This window comes from Sabethes cyaneus, chromosome 3, assembly GCF_943734655.1.
Source record: "Sabethes cyaneus chromosome 3, idSabCyanKW18_F2, whole genome shotgun sequence".
Classification (NCBI taxonomy): Eukaryota; Metazoa; Arthropoda; class Insecta; order Diptera; family Culicidae; genus Sabethes; species Sabethes cyaneus.
In genome coordinates this window covers 231,661,137-231,679,158 of record NC_071355.1, presented here as the reverse complement: position 1 = coordinate 231,679,158, position 18,022 = coordinate 231,661,137, and the positions used below count along the sequence as shown (strand labels likewise).

Genomic DNA, 18,022 nt, shown 5'->3' with positions numbered 1-18,022 from the left:
GTAGAGTAGAGTAGAGTAGAGTAGAGTAGAGTAGAGTAGAGTAGAGTAGAGTAGAGTAGAGTAGAGTAGAGTAGAGTAGAGTAGAGTAGAGTAGAGTAGAGTAGAGTAGAGTAGAGTAGAGTAGAGTAGAGTAGAGTAGAGTAGAGTAGAGTAGAGTAGAGTAGAGTAGAGTAGAGTAGAGTAGAGTAGAGTAGAGTAGAGTAGAGTAGAGTAGAGTAGAGTAGAGTAGAGTAGAGTAGAGTAGAGTAGAGTAGAGTAGAGTAGAGTAGAGTAGAGTAGAGTAGAGTAGAGTAGAGTAGAGTAGAGTAGAGTAGAGTAGAGTAGAGTAGAGTAGAGTAGAGTAGAGTAGAGTAGAGTAGAGTAGAGTAGAGTAGAGTAGAGTAGAGTAGAGTAGAGTAGAGTAGAGTAGAGTAGAGTAGAGTAGAGTAGAGTAGAGTAGAGTAGAGTAGAGTAGAGTAGAGTAGAGTAGAGTAGAGTAGAGTAGAGTAGAGTAGAGTAGAGTAGAGTAGAGTAGAGTAGAGTAGAGTAGAGTAGAGTAGAGTAGAGTAGAGTAGAGTAGAGTAGAGTAGAGTAGAGTAGAGTAGAGTAGAGTAGAGTAGAGTAGAGTAGAGTAGAGTAGAGTAGAGTAGAGTAGAGTAGAGTAGAGTAGAGTAGAGTAGAGTAGAGTAGAGTAGAGTAGAGTAGAGTAGAGTAGAGTAGAGTAGAGTAGAGTAGAGTAGAGTAGAGTAGAGTAGAGTAGAGTAGAGTAGAGTAGAGTAGAGTAGAGTAGAGTAGAGTAGAGTAGAGTAGAGTAGAGTAGAGTAGAGTAGAGTAGAGTAGAGTAGAGTAGAGTAGAGTAGAGTAGAGTAGAGTAGAGTAGAGTAGAGTAGAGTAGAGTAGAGTAGAGTAGAGTAGAGTAGAGTAGAGTAGAGTAGAGTAGAGTAGAGTAGAGTAGAGTAGAGTAGAGTAGAGTAGAGTAGAGTAGAGTAGAGTAGAGTAGAGTAGAGTAGAGTAGAGTAGAGTAGAGTAGAGTAGAGTAGAGTAGAGTAGAGTAGAGTAGAGTAGAGTAGAGTAGAGTAGAGTAGAGTAGAGTAGAGTAGAGTAGAGTAGAGTAGAGTAGAGTAGATTAGAGTAGAGTAGAGTACGAAGATTGAATTAAAGCCATTGCAAATTATTTTTAAAGTTTTTGTCACCCCCCCTTGGAAATTGGCTTGAAAAATCAGGGGGCAAAAATATAATTTGTAGGATATAAGTAGAAAATTTTTATAAAATCAGTTGTCTGTGGGCTCTACAACCTAAAAAACTCGAAAAATGAGTGTTCGAGTTGAGTTAACGATTCTAGCACGAAATAGAAATGGAAACTCAAACAGTGGAATTTCCGATAATTGGCAAAAAAATTCTTTCGTTTTTGTCCTTTTTTCGTAGAATTCTGCATGGAAAATAACGTATATATTGAAAGCAAAAGTAGATTGGGTTTTCACTCTTAACCTTTAAGTAAAAATGCCTAAAATCCATTTTTTTGCTCGATTAAAAAGTTCTCTTTGTTTTTTTCGCTCCCCCCCCTTCCGTGGCCCAACACCGGAAGGACAAAAAGTTTTTAAAATATTGGTAATGGCCTAATTGAAAAAGTAAATTATAATAGACACCACATAATTGTTACATCTACTATGAGTCGATCGGTATATAAACTATGGCGATTCATTCATAATTGGCAGAGTTATTAGCGTTCAAAATCTTTCATTTTTTGTAATGGTAGGTATAATCTAAATTATGGAATAACACCTTGCGGTAAGATGTAGTCCTATGTAAAAATAAAAAATATACAGACTAAACCAAATCAAGCACGATTTCGGAAAAAGACGAAAAATATTAAAGCAAGAACGTAATTTCGTAAATGCACAATAAAAGATTATAGTTTATTTAGTTAACATACTCGAACTTTTAATATGGCTTTTATGCAATTTTATTCATAGTATTTGTATGAAATAATTTTCAAATTAAATATTAAATTATCTGGCTTTTCGGTCTCAGATTTCTTACTAAAACTTTATTTGACGTTTTCTGCTGACGTTTCGAAGATGTATGTCTTCATCCTCGGAGAAAAACGTTAAAAATTGTTTTCTTAGTCTTAGTATTTTGATGTAAACAAGAGAATGCTTATTTTGTTTAACCATCTATAGCTATAACCTTCCACGCATATCACAACTAGACTTTTGAAATAATACATGGCTAATACACATTGACATTTTGCACGGTATTTATTTAAAAAGTTGTATATAAGCTAAATATCGTAGTCAAAATTATACTTGTCCTTATTTAATTTGAACTCGTTCAATTTTAGTTTTAAAATAATTATCATTTTTAAGTGAAAATGTTAAATTACATTCACTTTACACTTTACACTTTAATGTTAAATAAAAAACACTACTTTTAGTAACACATTTTGTGTTATAAAAGCGTGGTCACAGTGATTATTCACTTCGTTCAGAGTAATGGTGAAACGAAAGAGACGAACAATTCGTTTAGTCAATAATGTTTTCCATAATATACTCGCCTAGTTGTACGACACACATGTGTACGTGAGAAATGCGAATATATTCAAAATATGCAAATTACTCTGAACAACAAGTCTAACGAGGTGTAAAATGCGCAATCGTCATACGCAATAATGAAAACGCTGCGCACATTTTTTGGTACGTTATAAAGATGCATGTGGCAATTGATGTCTAGGTTGTATCTGTGAAATAACAATTGTCACTAGCACTGCATTTGTTCAAAGATAATAAAAATAATCTTTCTAGCTTTTTTTACCGTGATGAAATGTCAACATCACTGCAATAAGGAAAGAACTCAAATGAGCAAATATAAATGTACCTAAATGAAAGAGAAATCATGGAACCGAAAATACTGACTCAGTATTACTGAGAGACAGGCGAAATAGATGATGAAATCGATCTACTAAATAACGTGAATGTGGCATATGGTACGCTACAGAAGCTTTCACGTGACTTGTTTCAAGCGCTTTAGGGCGATTTCGTTTGATTGTTGAATGTATAAAAAATTATCGGTTGATCAAATTTCCTTTATTTATCGATATCCGAAAAGTTCTTATCGCAATTAAATCAATTCACATCCATATAAAGACTTTCATTCATGCCGAGTTGCAGTCCAATTACTCAATTATCGGAACCATTGCATATCGATTGGGAAACTATTGTGCGATAATGAATATACTACGCTACGTTATCAAAGGCACTTCCCATCCTATGTTACGGGGCGATAAACAGCAATGATTCTCCGGGAGACGCCAAAAACCGGCAACTTTTATTTATCAGTAATCCCGAGTGAGACAATAATACAAGATAAGAGTATATACATATAGCGAGAGCGGCAAACCGCGGATCGTTAGTCGATGCGTTGCGTTGTGCTCGAGTAAACCGAGAGAAAAAATGTTGTTTTATTTGATTTTGCTGGCCGTCTCGCTTGGCTTCTACGTCGTGGGAAGAAGGTACGCTTACTGGAAGAATCGAAATGTGCCGTACGTGGAGCCTAGCTTTCCGTTCGGAAACCTGTCGGGGATGAGTAAGCGCCATATGGCACTGTTGGCACAAGATTCGTACCGGCAGCTGAAGGATTGTGGAAAGAAATTTGGCGGAATATTTTTCTTCATCAATCCGGTGGCTCTCATCTTGGATTTGGACTTCGCGAAGGATGTGTTCATTAAAGATTTTCAATATTTTCACGATCGAGGAGTTTACAGCAATGAAAAGGCCGACCCCATCACGACTCATCTGGTGTCTATGGAAGGAATCAAGTGGAAGAATTTGCGCACTAAACTAACTCCGACTTTTACTACCGGTAAAATGAAAATGATGTTCCCCACAATAACCGCGGTTGCCGAAGAATTCCGCAAATGTATGCTGGTTGAAGCCCAGAATGGCGGAGAGGTGGAGATGAAAGAATTCTTATCGAGATTTACTACCGATGTTATTGGAACTTGCGCGTTCGGTTTAGAGTGCAATAGTCTGAAGGATCCGGAGGCCAAATTTAGACAAATGGGAAAGAAAGCGTTGACCATGACACCGATGGGATTCATACGACGTATTTTTAGCGTCACTTTTAGGGATTTGTCTAGGGCGCTGGGCGTCCGTATCTCCGACCCAGAAGTATCGGATTTCTTTATGAATGCAGTGCGCGAAACGATTGAATATCGCGAGCGTAATAAAATTAATCGAAATGATTTTATGGATCTGCTGATAAAGCTAAAAAATGCTGAATCCATCGACGAAAACAATACGGAGCAGTTGGGAAGATTAACGTTTAATGAAATCGCTGCCCAAGCATTTGTGTTCTTCCTGGCAGGATTTGAGACGTCCTCCACTGCGATGTCCTATTGTCTGTATGAATTGGCACAGAACCAGGAATTGCAGGACAAAGCCCGAAGCAATGTGGAAAGTGTTCTGGCCAAATATGACGGTGCTATGACTTATGAGGCTGTTCACGAAATGAGATCTATCGAAAATTGCATAAATGGTAGGTTATTTCTTATTTGCAATGTATAACTAGATATTTAAGAATTTGTTTTACGCAGAATCACTTCGCAAGTATCCACCAATACCGAACATTCTTCGCGACACCACCAAAGACTACCACGTTTCGGGTATGAATGTTACTCTGGAAAAAGGTAACCGCGTACTGCTGCCGGTTTACGCAATTCATCACGACGCCCGCTACTATCCGGACCCGGAACGGTTTGATCCGGAGCGCTTCAGCCCGGAACAGACGGCCCAACGCCACTCGATGGCATTCCTTCCGTTCGGTGAAGGACCACGTGTTTGCATCGGTATGCGCTTCGGAATGATGCAGGCACGGGTTGGATTGGCATATTTGCTGCAAAATTTCCGCTTCAAACTGTCCCCGAAAACACCACGGGAACTGCAACTGAACGCATCCAGTTCCGTGCTGGCCTCCCAGGGAGGACTTTGGCTACATATTGAGACGCTGTGAGATGTCAGTTATCTTACTTGTTCCCATCTTTGAGTTTGTTATATTTAGTATTTGAAAAAGAAATCAAAAAGTTAGCAATTGACTTCAGTTTTATCGAATATGATACATAAAACTTCTTTCAAATTCTACTTATTTTGTGGTAGCTTTCCAAAACCGTGATACTCGAGGTGATTTTGACTTCAAATTTTTTTTCCATTTTAACAACTGAAAATGTTTAACCTTCTGCGGCTAAGATGCCCTAGTCCTAACGATTATACTGACGTAGTAGTCTGCAATTCTTATTATTGAATTATGAATATTTAAATTTTATTTTAGAATTGAGAACAAAGAACTTATTGGATGTAATAAAACCGCGAGTAATTATGTAATGAGTCGAGAAGACACTTCAAACTAGAGATTCAAAGTACCATACATAACGTATCTCTTGCATTTGTCTGATTTTCGGAAAAAACAGCATGCATGAGATAAATCGCAATTGGATTATCCCTTTTCTGTTTTTCTACTAAATAGTTTGGAACATTCAGTAAAAATTGGTCATTACAAATATGAGACATAGATGTTTAATCAGGTTAAAGATTGAGCAAACTAATGTTGACCAAACTCGTGACTTTAGTCATGACCTTGAAATGCGGTCAGGCATATATAAATATTTATTTTTGAAACGATGATTCTACAATTGATGAAGGGACGGTAAGGGAAAGTAATGAAGAAGGATTTTTTCGGGAATGAAGGGGAAGGGTGGAAAGGAAGGGGGGGGGTAATAGGTAGCTATGGTTAACAAGTTGTCGTTGTGACTCCTATCTTTTGTCCAATGCACCTTCCAGCATTGGACAAAAGATAGGAGTCACAACGACAACTTGTTAACCATAGCTACCTATTACCCCCCCCCCCCCCCCCTTCCTTTCCACCCTTCCCCTTCATTCCCGAAAAAATCCTTCTTCATTACTTTCCCTTACCGTCCCTTCATCAATTGTAGAATCATCGTTTCAAAAATAAATATTTAAACTAATGTTACTGAATTAAATATTGAACTGGCCTTTTTTGCAATCCAGTACATATGATGCTGTGAAATTTTCTTCGATAAATATATCCAGAATCGGTATTCAGGCCAGTTTACTCGTGCGATATCGCTTATCATGACACTTATCATGATTGCATGAATATTCTAAACAAATGCAGAAAACTTACACGTTACGCTCAAATCACATTCATGGAACCTGTGACCTGACTTAGGGTACGGGGGGGTATTTTCGGCAGGTTTCTAAACTCGCCTATTTACCTTTTCTTCCGCCAATAAAAGTACTCTGCCGACATACAATTTTAATAAGTTATAACTATTTCCTCAAGACTGTAAGTAATCCACTATTTTTCATTCAAATAACTGAAGTTTTTGGAGCGTCTTAGTAGAATACGAAACCTAAAATTAAATAAAAAGGAAAACTTATCCACTTTAATTCTAATTTGCACGAAAGGAGAAATTGATTTTTGATGCTAAGATAGATATTCTTAAAATCTTGTGTTTATGCCATCGGTACATAGATGGTACGCGCATCGGTGGCTGCTGGCATGCCATATCAGCACGTTGCATACAAGTTAATTTCCTGTTATGACATATCATTCAACATTGTGTACACTCAAGTCGTTTTTACGCGAAGGATACGCTCCGTGAAAGAAATATTCTTGTTGTTCTCACTTTTTTCATCACTTATAATTATAAAGATTCGGGGGGTTAATGCTGACTGACTTTAAAATCTCTTTTAATGTTGCAAAAATTTTTGCTGTATGGAAATCATGATTGCGGTCATTATTTTGATCTATTTAGATAACGCTAGCTGATTTCAGGATGAGTAATAATAATAACTGTCAGCTTAACAGTCGTGGTAATAAAGCTTGCTTTGATAGTATTGAAACAAAAACAATTGCGTGTATTTCAGTTGTTTATTATTGAATTCAAGTTCTTTTCTTACACAAATGTAGCATTTTCTTCATACTTTTAAGAAAAAATGCAGATAAAATTATTCGTCACGGTTTCAAAGGAATTCACGAACTTTTCCGAAACGAATTCACGAACTTTAGGCGGCGCACACTTTCTTCGTCCATCGTTTTGGCTATCTTATTCCACCAGGTCTTCATCTGATTGATGTCTTTGACAACTTTTCCCTTTGCCTTAAGTCTCCTCTTCATGATTGTCCAGTAATTATTTCTCAATAGGGCGTAACTGGTGGCAATTGGCTGGGTTAAGGTATTTCGGAGCAAAATGGACCCCTTTCTTTGCGTAAAATTCTTGAACGACTTTCCTGTAATCACAGCTTGCCAAATCTGGCCAAAACATCACAGGATGGGTGTGGGATCGAATGAAAATTCGTTTTTAATACAGTTCCGACGTTATTGTATTATTTGTAACAAAAACTTTCGTTTTTCTGCCACAGCTGCAAATGCCCTGCCAAATCATAAATTTTTGTGCAAATTTGTCGGCAAAAACAAATTTAAATTTGCTTGGAACAACCCTACCCCCCAGCCTTTGCCAAGTAAAATTTTTGGCCTGGCATTTGCCCGAAATCAGTCTTAATAAAGGTTTCATCGTCCATCAGAAGACACCCTTCGAGCTTGGTTAGCACCCGGTCGTATAGGTCGTATACGACTTGACTCCTTCCCGGAGTCGAATTCTTCTCACGGCACTGTGGCATCCTGTGGACATTGGCAACTTCAGACATCTTGTCAGCAATCAAGAAAATGAAATCGTCTACTGCTGTAGGTCCTGATGGCATTCCGTCTCTGATCCTAATAAAATGTGCTGAATCCCTGCGTGTGCCACTCACCGTTATTTGTAATCGTTCTATAGAAGAGTCTACATTTCCTACACAATGGAAAGAATCGTTCATGTTCCCTGTCCATAAAAAAGGAGACAAACGTAACGTGGCCAACTATCGCGGGATCACATCGCTTTGTGCAGGTTCCAAACTACTCGAAATTCTCGTTGGAGATGTCCTGTTTTGTGCTTCCAAATCATATATTTCCACAAATCAACATGGATTCTTTCCTGGGCGATCTATTGACACAAATCTTGTTCAATTTACGTCGCATTGCCTGACAAATATTGAAAACGGTAATCAAATAGACAGAGTATACACTGATTTAAAGGCAGCTTTCGACCGTGTAGACCATCGAATACTGATTGCGAAAATGGACCGACTAGGTGCTCCACCTTTCCTTACACATTGGCTGGAATCATACCTGATAAATCGTCGTCTTTGCGTCAGGCTCGCTACCGTGCAATCTGATTATTTTACAAACAGTTCTGGAGTTCCTCAAGGTAGTAACCTCGGACCACTATTATTCTCGATATTCTTCAATGACATATGCTACTTGCTTCCATCTGGACTACGCCTGGTGTATGCTGACGATCTGAAGATATACATCACTATACGGAGCGTTGAGGACTGCAAGGAACTTCAGCGGATGATCGATCATTTTCAAGACTGGTGCCTGAGAAATCGCATGACGATTAGCGCTCAAAAATGTTCTATAATTTCGTTTAGCCGTAAAACCGCACCGATCACATGGAATTACCACATCTGTGGTACTCAGCTAGAGTGCGTAGATACTGTGAAGGATCTGGGAGTCATCTTGGATACGAGTCTCACTTTTCGCGATCATTATTCTAGTATGATTGCAAAAGCAAATCGCAATCTAGGATTCATCATGCGGACAACGAAAGACTTCACGGATCCACACAGCTTGCGATCCTTATATTTCTCGCTTGTGCGACCATTCCTCGAGACTGGTTGTCTAATATGGAGTCTCTATATGGACCTTTGGATTGCCCGAATTGAAGCTGTCCAGAAGAAGTTCACAAGATCTGCCCAGATAACACAAAATCGTAATAGAAAGTTCACATTAAATCGTTTTCATGTCAATTTCATATTGGAGTTGTATAATGATTAGAGTATGTCAAATCGAAGTGAACAATAAGTTGTTTTGCAGTCGTGCGTGTCTTCATATACAATTCATGACTGTGAATTATAAAGCAGGATAGACAATTGCAATATTTGATTATATCTATATCATATATTCAGGAGTATATAGTTGCGTGTTATAAAAACTGCGCAAAATAGAATTACAAATAGTTGTCAAAGTTTTCGCACGTATATCGCCTCCACTTTGGTACATATATGCTCTTGTATGGCGTGAAATATAACTTTTTCGTTCAGATATGATTTCGTATACCTCAGTTGCAATCGAGATATACAAACCAAATGGTTTACTGGGTGCCCTCACACTGCTTCCGTGGAATAACGTAGCCAACATGCCTTCATACGATGTCCGGTGTAGATTGCTGGGAATAGTTACTCTACGCAGCAGACGTGACTCCATCAGAGCAATATGTGCCGGAAAACTGTTGTTGGGCGCCATTGATGCACCTAACATTCTAAACAAATTAAATATCAACGTGCCATCGATCTCTTTACGCCGGAGAGACCTGCTGAGACTGGAGTTCCGGAGAACGGACTACGGACGTAACGAACCGATTATCTCGATCTCTCGTCAGTTCAACGAAGCCTACGATCTTTTCGACTACACTATCTCGGCATCGGCTTTCAAAAACAGATTGAAACGACGCTCTTTGGAATCTTCAGTTAGGAGTGGATAGCAGCTCAAGGCGGAAGGACGCATATTTGTTATATTATATCTGTTATATTAATGTTTTCCGTAAATTTTGTTGTATTATGTGAAAAGATGTGGGGTTTTTACGCGTTGTATGTGAGCCTGTTGCCAGGTTCATATACAAAGGCTTTTCCCCATCGTTCTCTCATCAAGACAGCAATGTCAGAAATAAAGAAATAAAGAAATAATCCTGGTATTTATAGCATATTATAGGATTTACCTCGAATGCGTAATGTGTGTTAATGACCCATTATTCGGGTAGTTGCCGGTAGCGTGTAAATGGCACAGAGCGAGCGTCGGTTGACAGCTTCCCGCGTAAGGGCGAATAGTGAGTCAGTTGGTGTTAGTACATGAACCGCAGGACATCACAGGTACTATAGGCAGCACTGAATTTTCTGGCCAAATCACGGTCTGACAGATTGAGATTCCTCTTGATGGTCTTCAAAATCAAAATGATTAGCTTGAGGCTTTCGAATCGTCGTCAATGTTTCCTTATACCGTTTGATAGCGCGCCATTCGGTATTTCTGGGCAATTTTAGCTGTTTAGCTAGCCTAGATGCAGACCACAATGGATTTTCCAAATAACTGTGAATAAATTTTTCCCTTCTTTCGGCTTCCATGTTGTTTGTTTACAAAATAGAGTCGTTTGGTGGAATGTCTAAAATACATAGGTGAAGCTAACAAAATTTTCGACACGTGGGCGAACAAGAACTTGCAAATCCGTCCACCAAGAGTGCCACAATATGAGCAAAAGTTTGTTCCAATTCTAAATGAAGCTAGCTTTAATAGACGCATAAAGGGAACTTATTGTGATAAATCTAATTTTAAAAAGAATTTGAACCGTGTGATATTTTGAAGCAGCACAGAATAAACGAAAGACTCATTTTTCGTAACAGCAAACGATACAAGGAAACCGGTTCTTGGAAAATACTCTCCAAATCTAAACGTACTGTAAGGACACCGGAAACCATCAAACGAGTACGAGAGCGAATTCGACGGTAATCATATAAGTCTGGACTGGTAATTTCGCAGTCAACCAGGAAGAATATTTTTATAGACGATCTTCGATTGATTCCATGCAAAAAGTAACGGGTTCACGGTTTGGCTGAAAAGCAGAAGTTTGCAAGAGTCGAAAGATGTCGGCAGCTGCTCAAGCGGCACGGTCATTGTTAAATTCTGCTTTCGGACGAAAAAATGGTCCTGTTACAGCAGCTGTTACATTGATAATGTTTTGAAGAACCATTTGCTTCCCATCGTCAAAAAACACTACAAGATTGCACAATACTGCTTCCATCAAGATTCTGCACCGTCTCACCAGGTGAAAGCTACACAGGCTTGGGGTGAGTACAATTTGTAGGATTTTATTTCTTCAAAAGAGTAGTCTGCCTCTTCGCCTGTCTTGAATGCTCTCGACTTCTATGCATGGGGTTACATGCTAGGCAAACTAGAAAGTTGCAAAGGATTGACTGGATACTTTGAAGCAACGTTTGGAGAAGATTTGGGATGAAATACCTCAGGATATCGTACGTGTTTGTCTATATAAGTATTGTTATCATTATGTACGATTTAAAATGAACTTTTGCGTATTTTATTAAGCTTTATTTACGAATCCCAATTAGATGAAAGCTATTCGCGATCATTTTCGTATATTGATATACGATTTGGTGCCAGTTGGGTTCCTTTTGTACCAGAAATATTGCAAAATTTGCAAGATTTGACAAGATTACCAATGAAATGATTGATAGGTGGGGTTTGTCTCATCTGCAAAAAGGGCGATCGGCTCGATTGCTATAAATATCAATATCATATCTGTGCTGATCAACGCCACCTACAAGATTTTCTACTACATTTTGTTACGTTGTCTATCCCCTGTGGGGTTAGGTTTCACCAAGTCCTAATAGCGAACACGTTTTATTTAGTGGTAAGCTTTAAGCTACAAATATATTTTTATATAAGTAAATTGATATCTTTTCGACTGAATGTTGCTTACAAATTTGGTGTACTTATAGCATGACAAATGGATCGTATCTATTATTCCTTGTTTTTAAACTATAAATGATATTAATTATTTTATTGCATGTGAACAATTTTAGCAACTTACTTGATTGCACTATTGTGTTAACGAGAACAGTTTTAGCAATTTTATCTAGTATTAAGTTTAAACACTGTACATAGTAATTTGAATTTAGCTTTAAGTAACTTTAAGTAGAATCATCTAATTTAATTTAATATATAATTATAATGCTCACTGAATAGAGATGGGACTATCTTCTCGCCATCGGTGGATGCTCTGATACAATCAGAGGTTGTCAATTTTGCTCGTCATTTGATATGACGTATACTGGCTGGATATCGGTGTGACGTGGAGGCTGCTGAATAGTAACAGCGTAACCCTAACTGGGGGACTCGTCGTCACAATCCCCAATAACGAGAGATTTCGTTAAACAGTCCCAGACGGACGTGAGCGCCATATTTTCGTGGATTTCAAGACAGCAGACGATACAGTCGAGCGAAAGCAGCTATGACAGATAATGCACGAGGACGGTTTCCCGGACAAAGTGACACGGCTAATCAAAGCCACTCCGGAGCGAGTAATGTGCTATGCGCTTGTTTCGGAAGCACTATCAAGTTCTTTCGAATCACGCAGAAGGTTATGGCATACAGGATGGATTGTTCTGCATGTTATTCAACATCGCTATTGAATCCGCAAAACCTAGACATCACAGGTAATCTCGACATCATTACTAGAAACCATGGGATAGCGTAGACAACACAAGCTGGATGAATTGGGCTAAATCAATGCGTCGAAACCCAAATATCAGGTAGAAAGAGGCTCAAAGGAAAACAACTTTCGCCTCCCGAGGATATTGAATATCAATGGCAACAACATAGAGTAGAAGTGGAGATTCGAACAACGCGACGATCAAAAAGTGGTAATAGACCCTTCTTCGATTTTGTCTTTATTTTGGAAGAGTTTTTATACCGCCAAGTTAACAAGTATCTGTATAATTGTGGCATATACATATTGGGACTTTAACCACTGATGAACTGATATAACGCCGACATTCTACATTCGACCTTACAAAAACTCTCAAGCAAGCGATCACTTGCTTACAATAGACCGATCGATTATATCAAACAGAAAAGGCGAACAAAGGTACGGAAGACAGATTTATGTAAAGGTGAATATTTTGCTGACAGAACATTCCCGGCAAATATTTTGAATATTTCACAAACGGATATTAATAAACTAATTCAGATAATGGTCGTCAGTGTCAGTGATATGATATTCTGCCAAACCTGTTCTCGACGTTTCGAAGATAAAAATCATTACGTTGTGCGGATGGTGTTACTGTTCAAATTTGGATTCAAATTTTCGGACACAAATTTTCTAAGGAAAATGTCTGAAAACTCAAGTTAGTTCGTCGATGTTCCAACTTTTACTGCATTTTCCTACTAACATACTTGTTATGAGGTTGTATATATGACTAATTCCGATTATAAACAAGTCGCTGCAACTAGAAGTACCAAAATTGTGTTGTGCTGACAATGTATAACGCTGATTTCACCGCTAATCCTTCACAGATTCGAGATTGTAATTTGCGAATTATAACCGGTTCGATCCGGAATTTCTTAGTTCGGCAAAATCAACAAACAACGAACCAAAGATGCACGCTGTAAATGACGCTGGTCCTTCATTAAGAATTCTATCGTAAAAATAAATAATTTTGTAAGTTTATTCCAAAATATTTAAACAAACTTTAATTAATTAAATTAAATTAAATGTAAAAATTTCAACAGCTTTAGTAGAAAACGGAATTGATTTTTCCCATCTTTTACTATGTCGGGTCAACATAACAATTTTTGCAGTAAACTGCACTGCTAAAATCAAGAATAAATTTTACCTATTTTTTAATTTCCTGGAGTAACATTGCTATCGATTATTCTGATATAAGATGAATGCAAACTTTATAAAAGACTTTTCCTGGTCAACAACTTATTTTTAGTGCAATAAGGAATAACTGAACACGAAAACACTCTGAATAATTTTTAAAGCTGAACTGCTATAATTTATTCACAAATTTCGACATTTTTACTCGTTATGTTACGAAAATTGTAGCACCGCAATTATCACTTTGTCCTTCTCAATCTAATGACAAAAGCTACATAGATAATTATTTGAAAAATCACAATCATAATCACCAGAATTGTCAAATTCTCCCAAAATCCGTCCGGTTGGATATCGAACTGCTCTAGAATACTGGCCGGTTTTTTGTAGTAGCAATAGATTTGCGTACAGTTGAGCTTTTCCCGATCGAAACCATACAACGCTTGCATTATTCCATGAAACTGATACCGAAAGAAGGACACATCGCTGAACGGCTTCAAATATGGTACCAAATCTTTGGCGTTAATTAGAAATCCTGAAAATAGAATCGGAACGATACAAGCGTTTGCCAGAACAAAATTTCTTGCTTTCGAATCAAAGCAGATGCCGGCTATCAGCCCGATGCACTGCCCAATGATTCCGCCCACAAGCATCATGGCCCAAATCATCACAAAACGTTCCAGCTCCCAAGGTTGGTCGCTCAGGTAGAACAGCGACGGCAGCATCACGGTTGGACAAACCAATTGCAGCGGTAGATCGCTTAATAGTTTTGAAAAGAAGTACGCTTCTCGAGAGTACCAGTTGTTGGCGATCTCCTTGATCGATACGTTGGCTTCTTCTGCATCTAAAATTGAATTAGATAAAATTAGATCGAAGGATGAAATGTCGGACAAAGTTACAGTTGATGACAGCAGTTGAATTTGAGAAATAAATTATGGCGGTTAGTTGGAAGAAGCATCCCACGTTGGCTATCACCTTACTAGCATCGTTTCCTACATTATAGTGAACGATTCCGTACACTAGCCCTAATGCTGCATACAGCCCTAGTCGAATTTTTAATAAGAACTAAAAAAAATCACATTTAAAATAGTTTTTAGTTCAGGTTAAGCCAGCTTACATCATCCCGCGTGCTGGAGATCGCAGATCTCTTGAACAAAACCATAAACTGATACCAAAATGGAGTTTGATATCGCTTCACGACCACGTTACCACGATCCAGCGTGGGAGTGGAAGGGCCTCCGTCGAATAATTCCCTCATTTCTTCAACAGTTTGAGCAATAAGTGTTTCTTTTTCTTCAGCACGATCGGAGGTAAGAACCTCGATCGCAAAGTCAGCCGGATTGTAATACTCTGGGCAGCTGAATCCCGCCGAATCGAGCTTTGGTATCATTCCTTCGACCGAGCCTGAGTAAAGACAGCGCCCCTTAACTAACAGATATACGTCGTCGAATAACTGGAAAAGGTTTGATGCCGGTTGATGAATGGTACAAACAATCGTTCGCCCTCCCATTGCCAACGATTTGAGATGAGATATGATCTGCATTGATGCCACACTATCCAACCCACTGGTGGGCTCATCCAACAGCATCACTGCTGGGTTTTTAATCAACTCAACCGCCACCGACAGTCTCTTTTGTTCGCCTCCCGAAAGATTTTTAACTAACGTTGCTGTACTTTTGTCCAATCCCAGCAACTCCAAAATTTCTTTAATCTATAATCCAAAACGTAAGTGAGATCTATAATCCAAAAAGTGGGGAATTAGTTCATTCCGAGAAGCAAACGATACTGACCTTGTTTCTCTTTTCCTTATTAGGTGTGCTCCGAGGCATCTTCATGTCCACGGCGTACGTCATCGTTCCTCGAACGGTTAAATAACTGATCAGTGGACAATCTTGCTCGACGTAGACACTTCGAGGATCATTTTCCTCCACTGGTTCGTCATTTATGGCAACGTATCCTGTTAGCCCATAAAGACTCACTCCGGCTAGGACATTCAGTAGGGAGGATTTTCCAGCACCGGATGGTCCCATCAATGCCACCAAACGACCATGTTTGAACTTTCCTGAAACATTCGCCAGTATGTCTTTTCCTGCAATGATGAATCATGCTACATCCATAATCAGCCAGCTAGATTCTCATCAAACCTTCAACCAAGTAGCTCACATTCTGAAACTTCAAAGTAGACGGCACGAAGTTAAGCAGCGGTTTGGAGGTCAACTCGAACTCTTCGCATGTTGCAGGCATTGTGATAGTTAGTTTGCGATTAAATTGATGCACCTAATTCTTACTATTTAGCACTATTCACAACCCTTGCCTTCATTTCCTTGAAATATTTCCACAAGAATATTCCACTCTCACAGCACCAAACTTCACTACCTTTCTCGGTTTAATCAACTGAGGTAAGTACATAACTTGAGCGACTTTAGCGACTAATCAATTCCAAATGTTGGGTCTGCTTGGTCAATACGTTCAACCTGATCCACGTGCTCATAACTACTGTTTCGAAGTTAATTAATCGATCGCTACGGTGAAAATGCTGCCGCCTGTGATGCACAAATACCTGCCTCAACACTCCACACAGGTGCAACTGCGCTAAACACGCGTTAAAACAGCAACGGATGATCGTGATGATGCATGAGTGCAACTGCACCGACGAACGCTGGCGAACATTTACTATGTGCTGTCAATCATGACGATCGCGTTGCTAGTAACAACGCGATGACGACAATGATCATCATGACGAATGTAATCGCATTCGTATAAAGGAGGAGTTGGAGTTGATTGTTGCTGCTGCCGCTGCTAGTGTAGCACCGGCTCTTAGTCACAACTTGGTGAGATGATTTTTCTGTGAATGGAAAATTCGATGTGTACGCTAGAGTTGGATGTGTGACAAGTTGATGCATAATTAGTAACTAATTTTATGCTGGATGAATAATGGGAATTTATTGAGCAGTTGAATTCCAATGATGTGTTGCTTAAAATAAGAGAATTTCTAACAATTTACCTAATTATAGATCTGCACAGTATTTTGTCAAATCACTTTTTACATAAAACATGTGATCGTTATTACACATTGCTCTAAGATTTTGATTATGATTAAAGTGCTTCATTCTGTTTTTGAAACGTGACCTTCTGTCAGATATGACTGATTTTAAAAGCAGGAGGTCCTATACGGGACAATTGCGGGACTAGTACTTCGATCCTATTGACTCTTACAGCCCCTTCAAGTCCAGATTTGAACAAGCGACGACTGGCGTGTTAGACCTCGATGCCAACTGGGAAGCTATCGTGTCCGGTTTAGACTCGCAAACTGGTCCATGGCTGGTGCTCGCCAACCCGATTAGCGTTTTGTACATCGTCTGTTTTGTCCGGCGATATATGCTCCTTGATCGAGGATCGTCTTACGAAGAGAAAGTAAGCCCAGCTTCCTGCATCATCTGGCCTTAATTGTTCAGGGTATCCCTCTGTCCCTTTTCTGTCTCTCACCTCCATCGGATTTAAAGTAAATAGTTTGAGCAGCAGACCGGTAAATAGCTGGGTAATGCGTAACATCGGTACCTCGTGTACCTGCTTTATAAAATAGAATCCACAGTAGTCAATAACCTCTTATCCAGCAACTTCAGTCCTTAACTCCTCGTGGTACCAGCCGAAATACGAGCAACTTTAGTGGAGATCGGGTAACCAACCCCGGTGGAAGCTAAGGTCGTAGACCGACAGGGAAGGAGGCACTCATGTATTGCTGAGTGTTGGCAAAAGGAACAGCCCTGAAAGCCGAGAGCGTCTGACTCCAGGTTAGGGGCGGCTCACGACGGTGATCCCACTGCATGGTGAATCGCCGCTTCCGTAGCATATATGCGGCTGTACCCCAGATTAGGGGCGGCATACAACAGCGACTGATCCGGAGCTAGCGGCTGACTTATGAAACACTGTGTCTTGCCAGCTATACCCGAGACAGCAGCCCTGTCCGCGAGACTGGGCATCGCGTGCCCAGTAAGGCGGTATGCTTAAAAAACTTTCGCTAGGAGAAATTCAGGAAAGGAACTACAACCGGATAATTGGCATTGACCCAGGCAAAAGAAAAACGACAACGATTATTGGAAACTTACTACTTGGAATGTCAGGACTCTACTTGAACCAGCACGCGCGGGTTTCCTGGCAAAAGAGCTGCAGAAGATGAAGGTCGAGGTTACAGCCATCCAGGAAGTGCAATGACCGAAGACGGGAGACCGCGCAGTAGACCCTATTGCGGGCACGACATTCAAGTATCACACCTACTACAGTGGCGGCGATAAAGAAGATCATGGAATCGGATTCGTATTACATTGAAAACAAATTGAGCGTGTCATTAGGTGGAGGCCCACCAATGACCGTTTATGCGTGTTGAGAATAAGGGCAAATTCTTTAACTACAGTCTGATAAATCAGTACGGACCGACGAACGACAAACCCGATGACGTAAAAGAAGCGTTCTATGATCTTCTCG

General features: G+C 39.5%; 2 protein-coding genes across 2 annotated transcripts; one reads left to right on the top strand and one right to left on the bottom strand.

Annotated features, from left to right (window-relative positions):
- The first annotated feature begins 3,428 nt into the window (after nucleotides 1-3,428).
- On the top strand, nucleotides 3,429-5,320 carry LOC128744200 (cytochrome P450 6a2-like). Its single transcript, XM_053841029.1, has 2 exons — nucleotides 3,429-4,512; nucleotides 4,571-5,320. The coding sequence occupies exons 1-2, from the start codon at nucleotides 3,429-3,431 to the stop codon at nucleotides 4,984-4,986; spliced, it is 1,500 nt and encodes a 499-aa protein (XP_053697004.1). The 3' UTR covers nucleotides 4,987-5,320.
- An 8,433-nt stretch (nucleotides 5,321-13,753) lies between these two features.
- On the bottom strand, nucleotides 13,754-16,075 carry LOC128742681 (ATP-binding cassette sub-family G member 1-like). The gene is made up of 5 exons (XM_053839118.1): nucleotides 15,685-16,075; nucleotides 15,331-15,629; nucleotides 14,658-15,251; nucleotides 14,440-14,605; nucleotides 13,754-14,384 (listed from the first exon to the last, which is right to left on the bottom strand). Exons 1-5 carry the CDS (start codon nucleotides 15,782-15,784, stop codon nucleotides 13,783-13,785), a joined length of 1,761 nt encoding a protein of 586 aa, XP_053695093.1. The 5' UTR covers nucleotides 15,785-16,075; the 3' UTR covers nucleotides 13,754-13,782.
- Nucleotides 16,076-18,022: the final 1,947 nt, after the last annotated feature.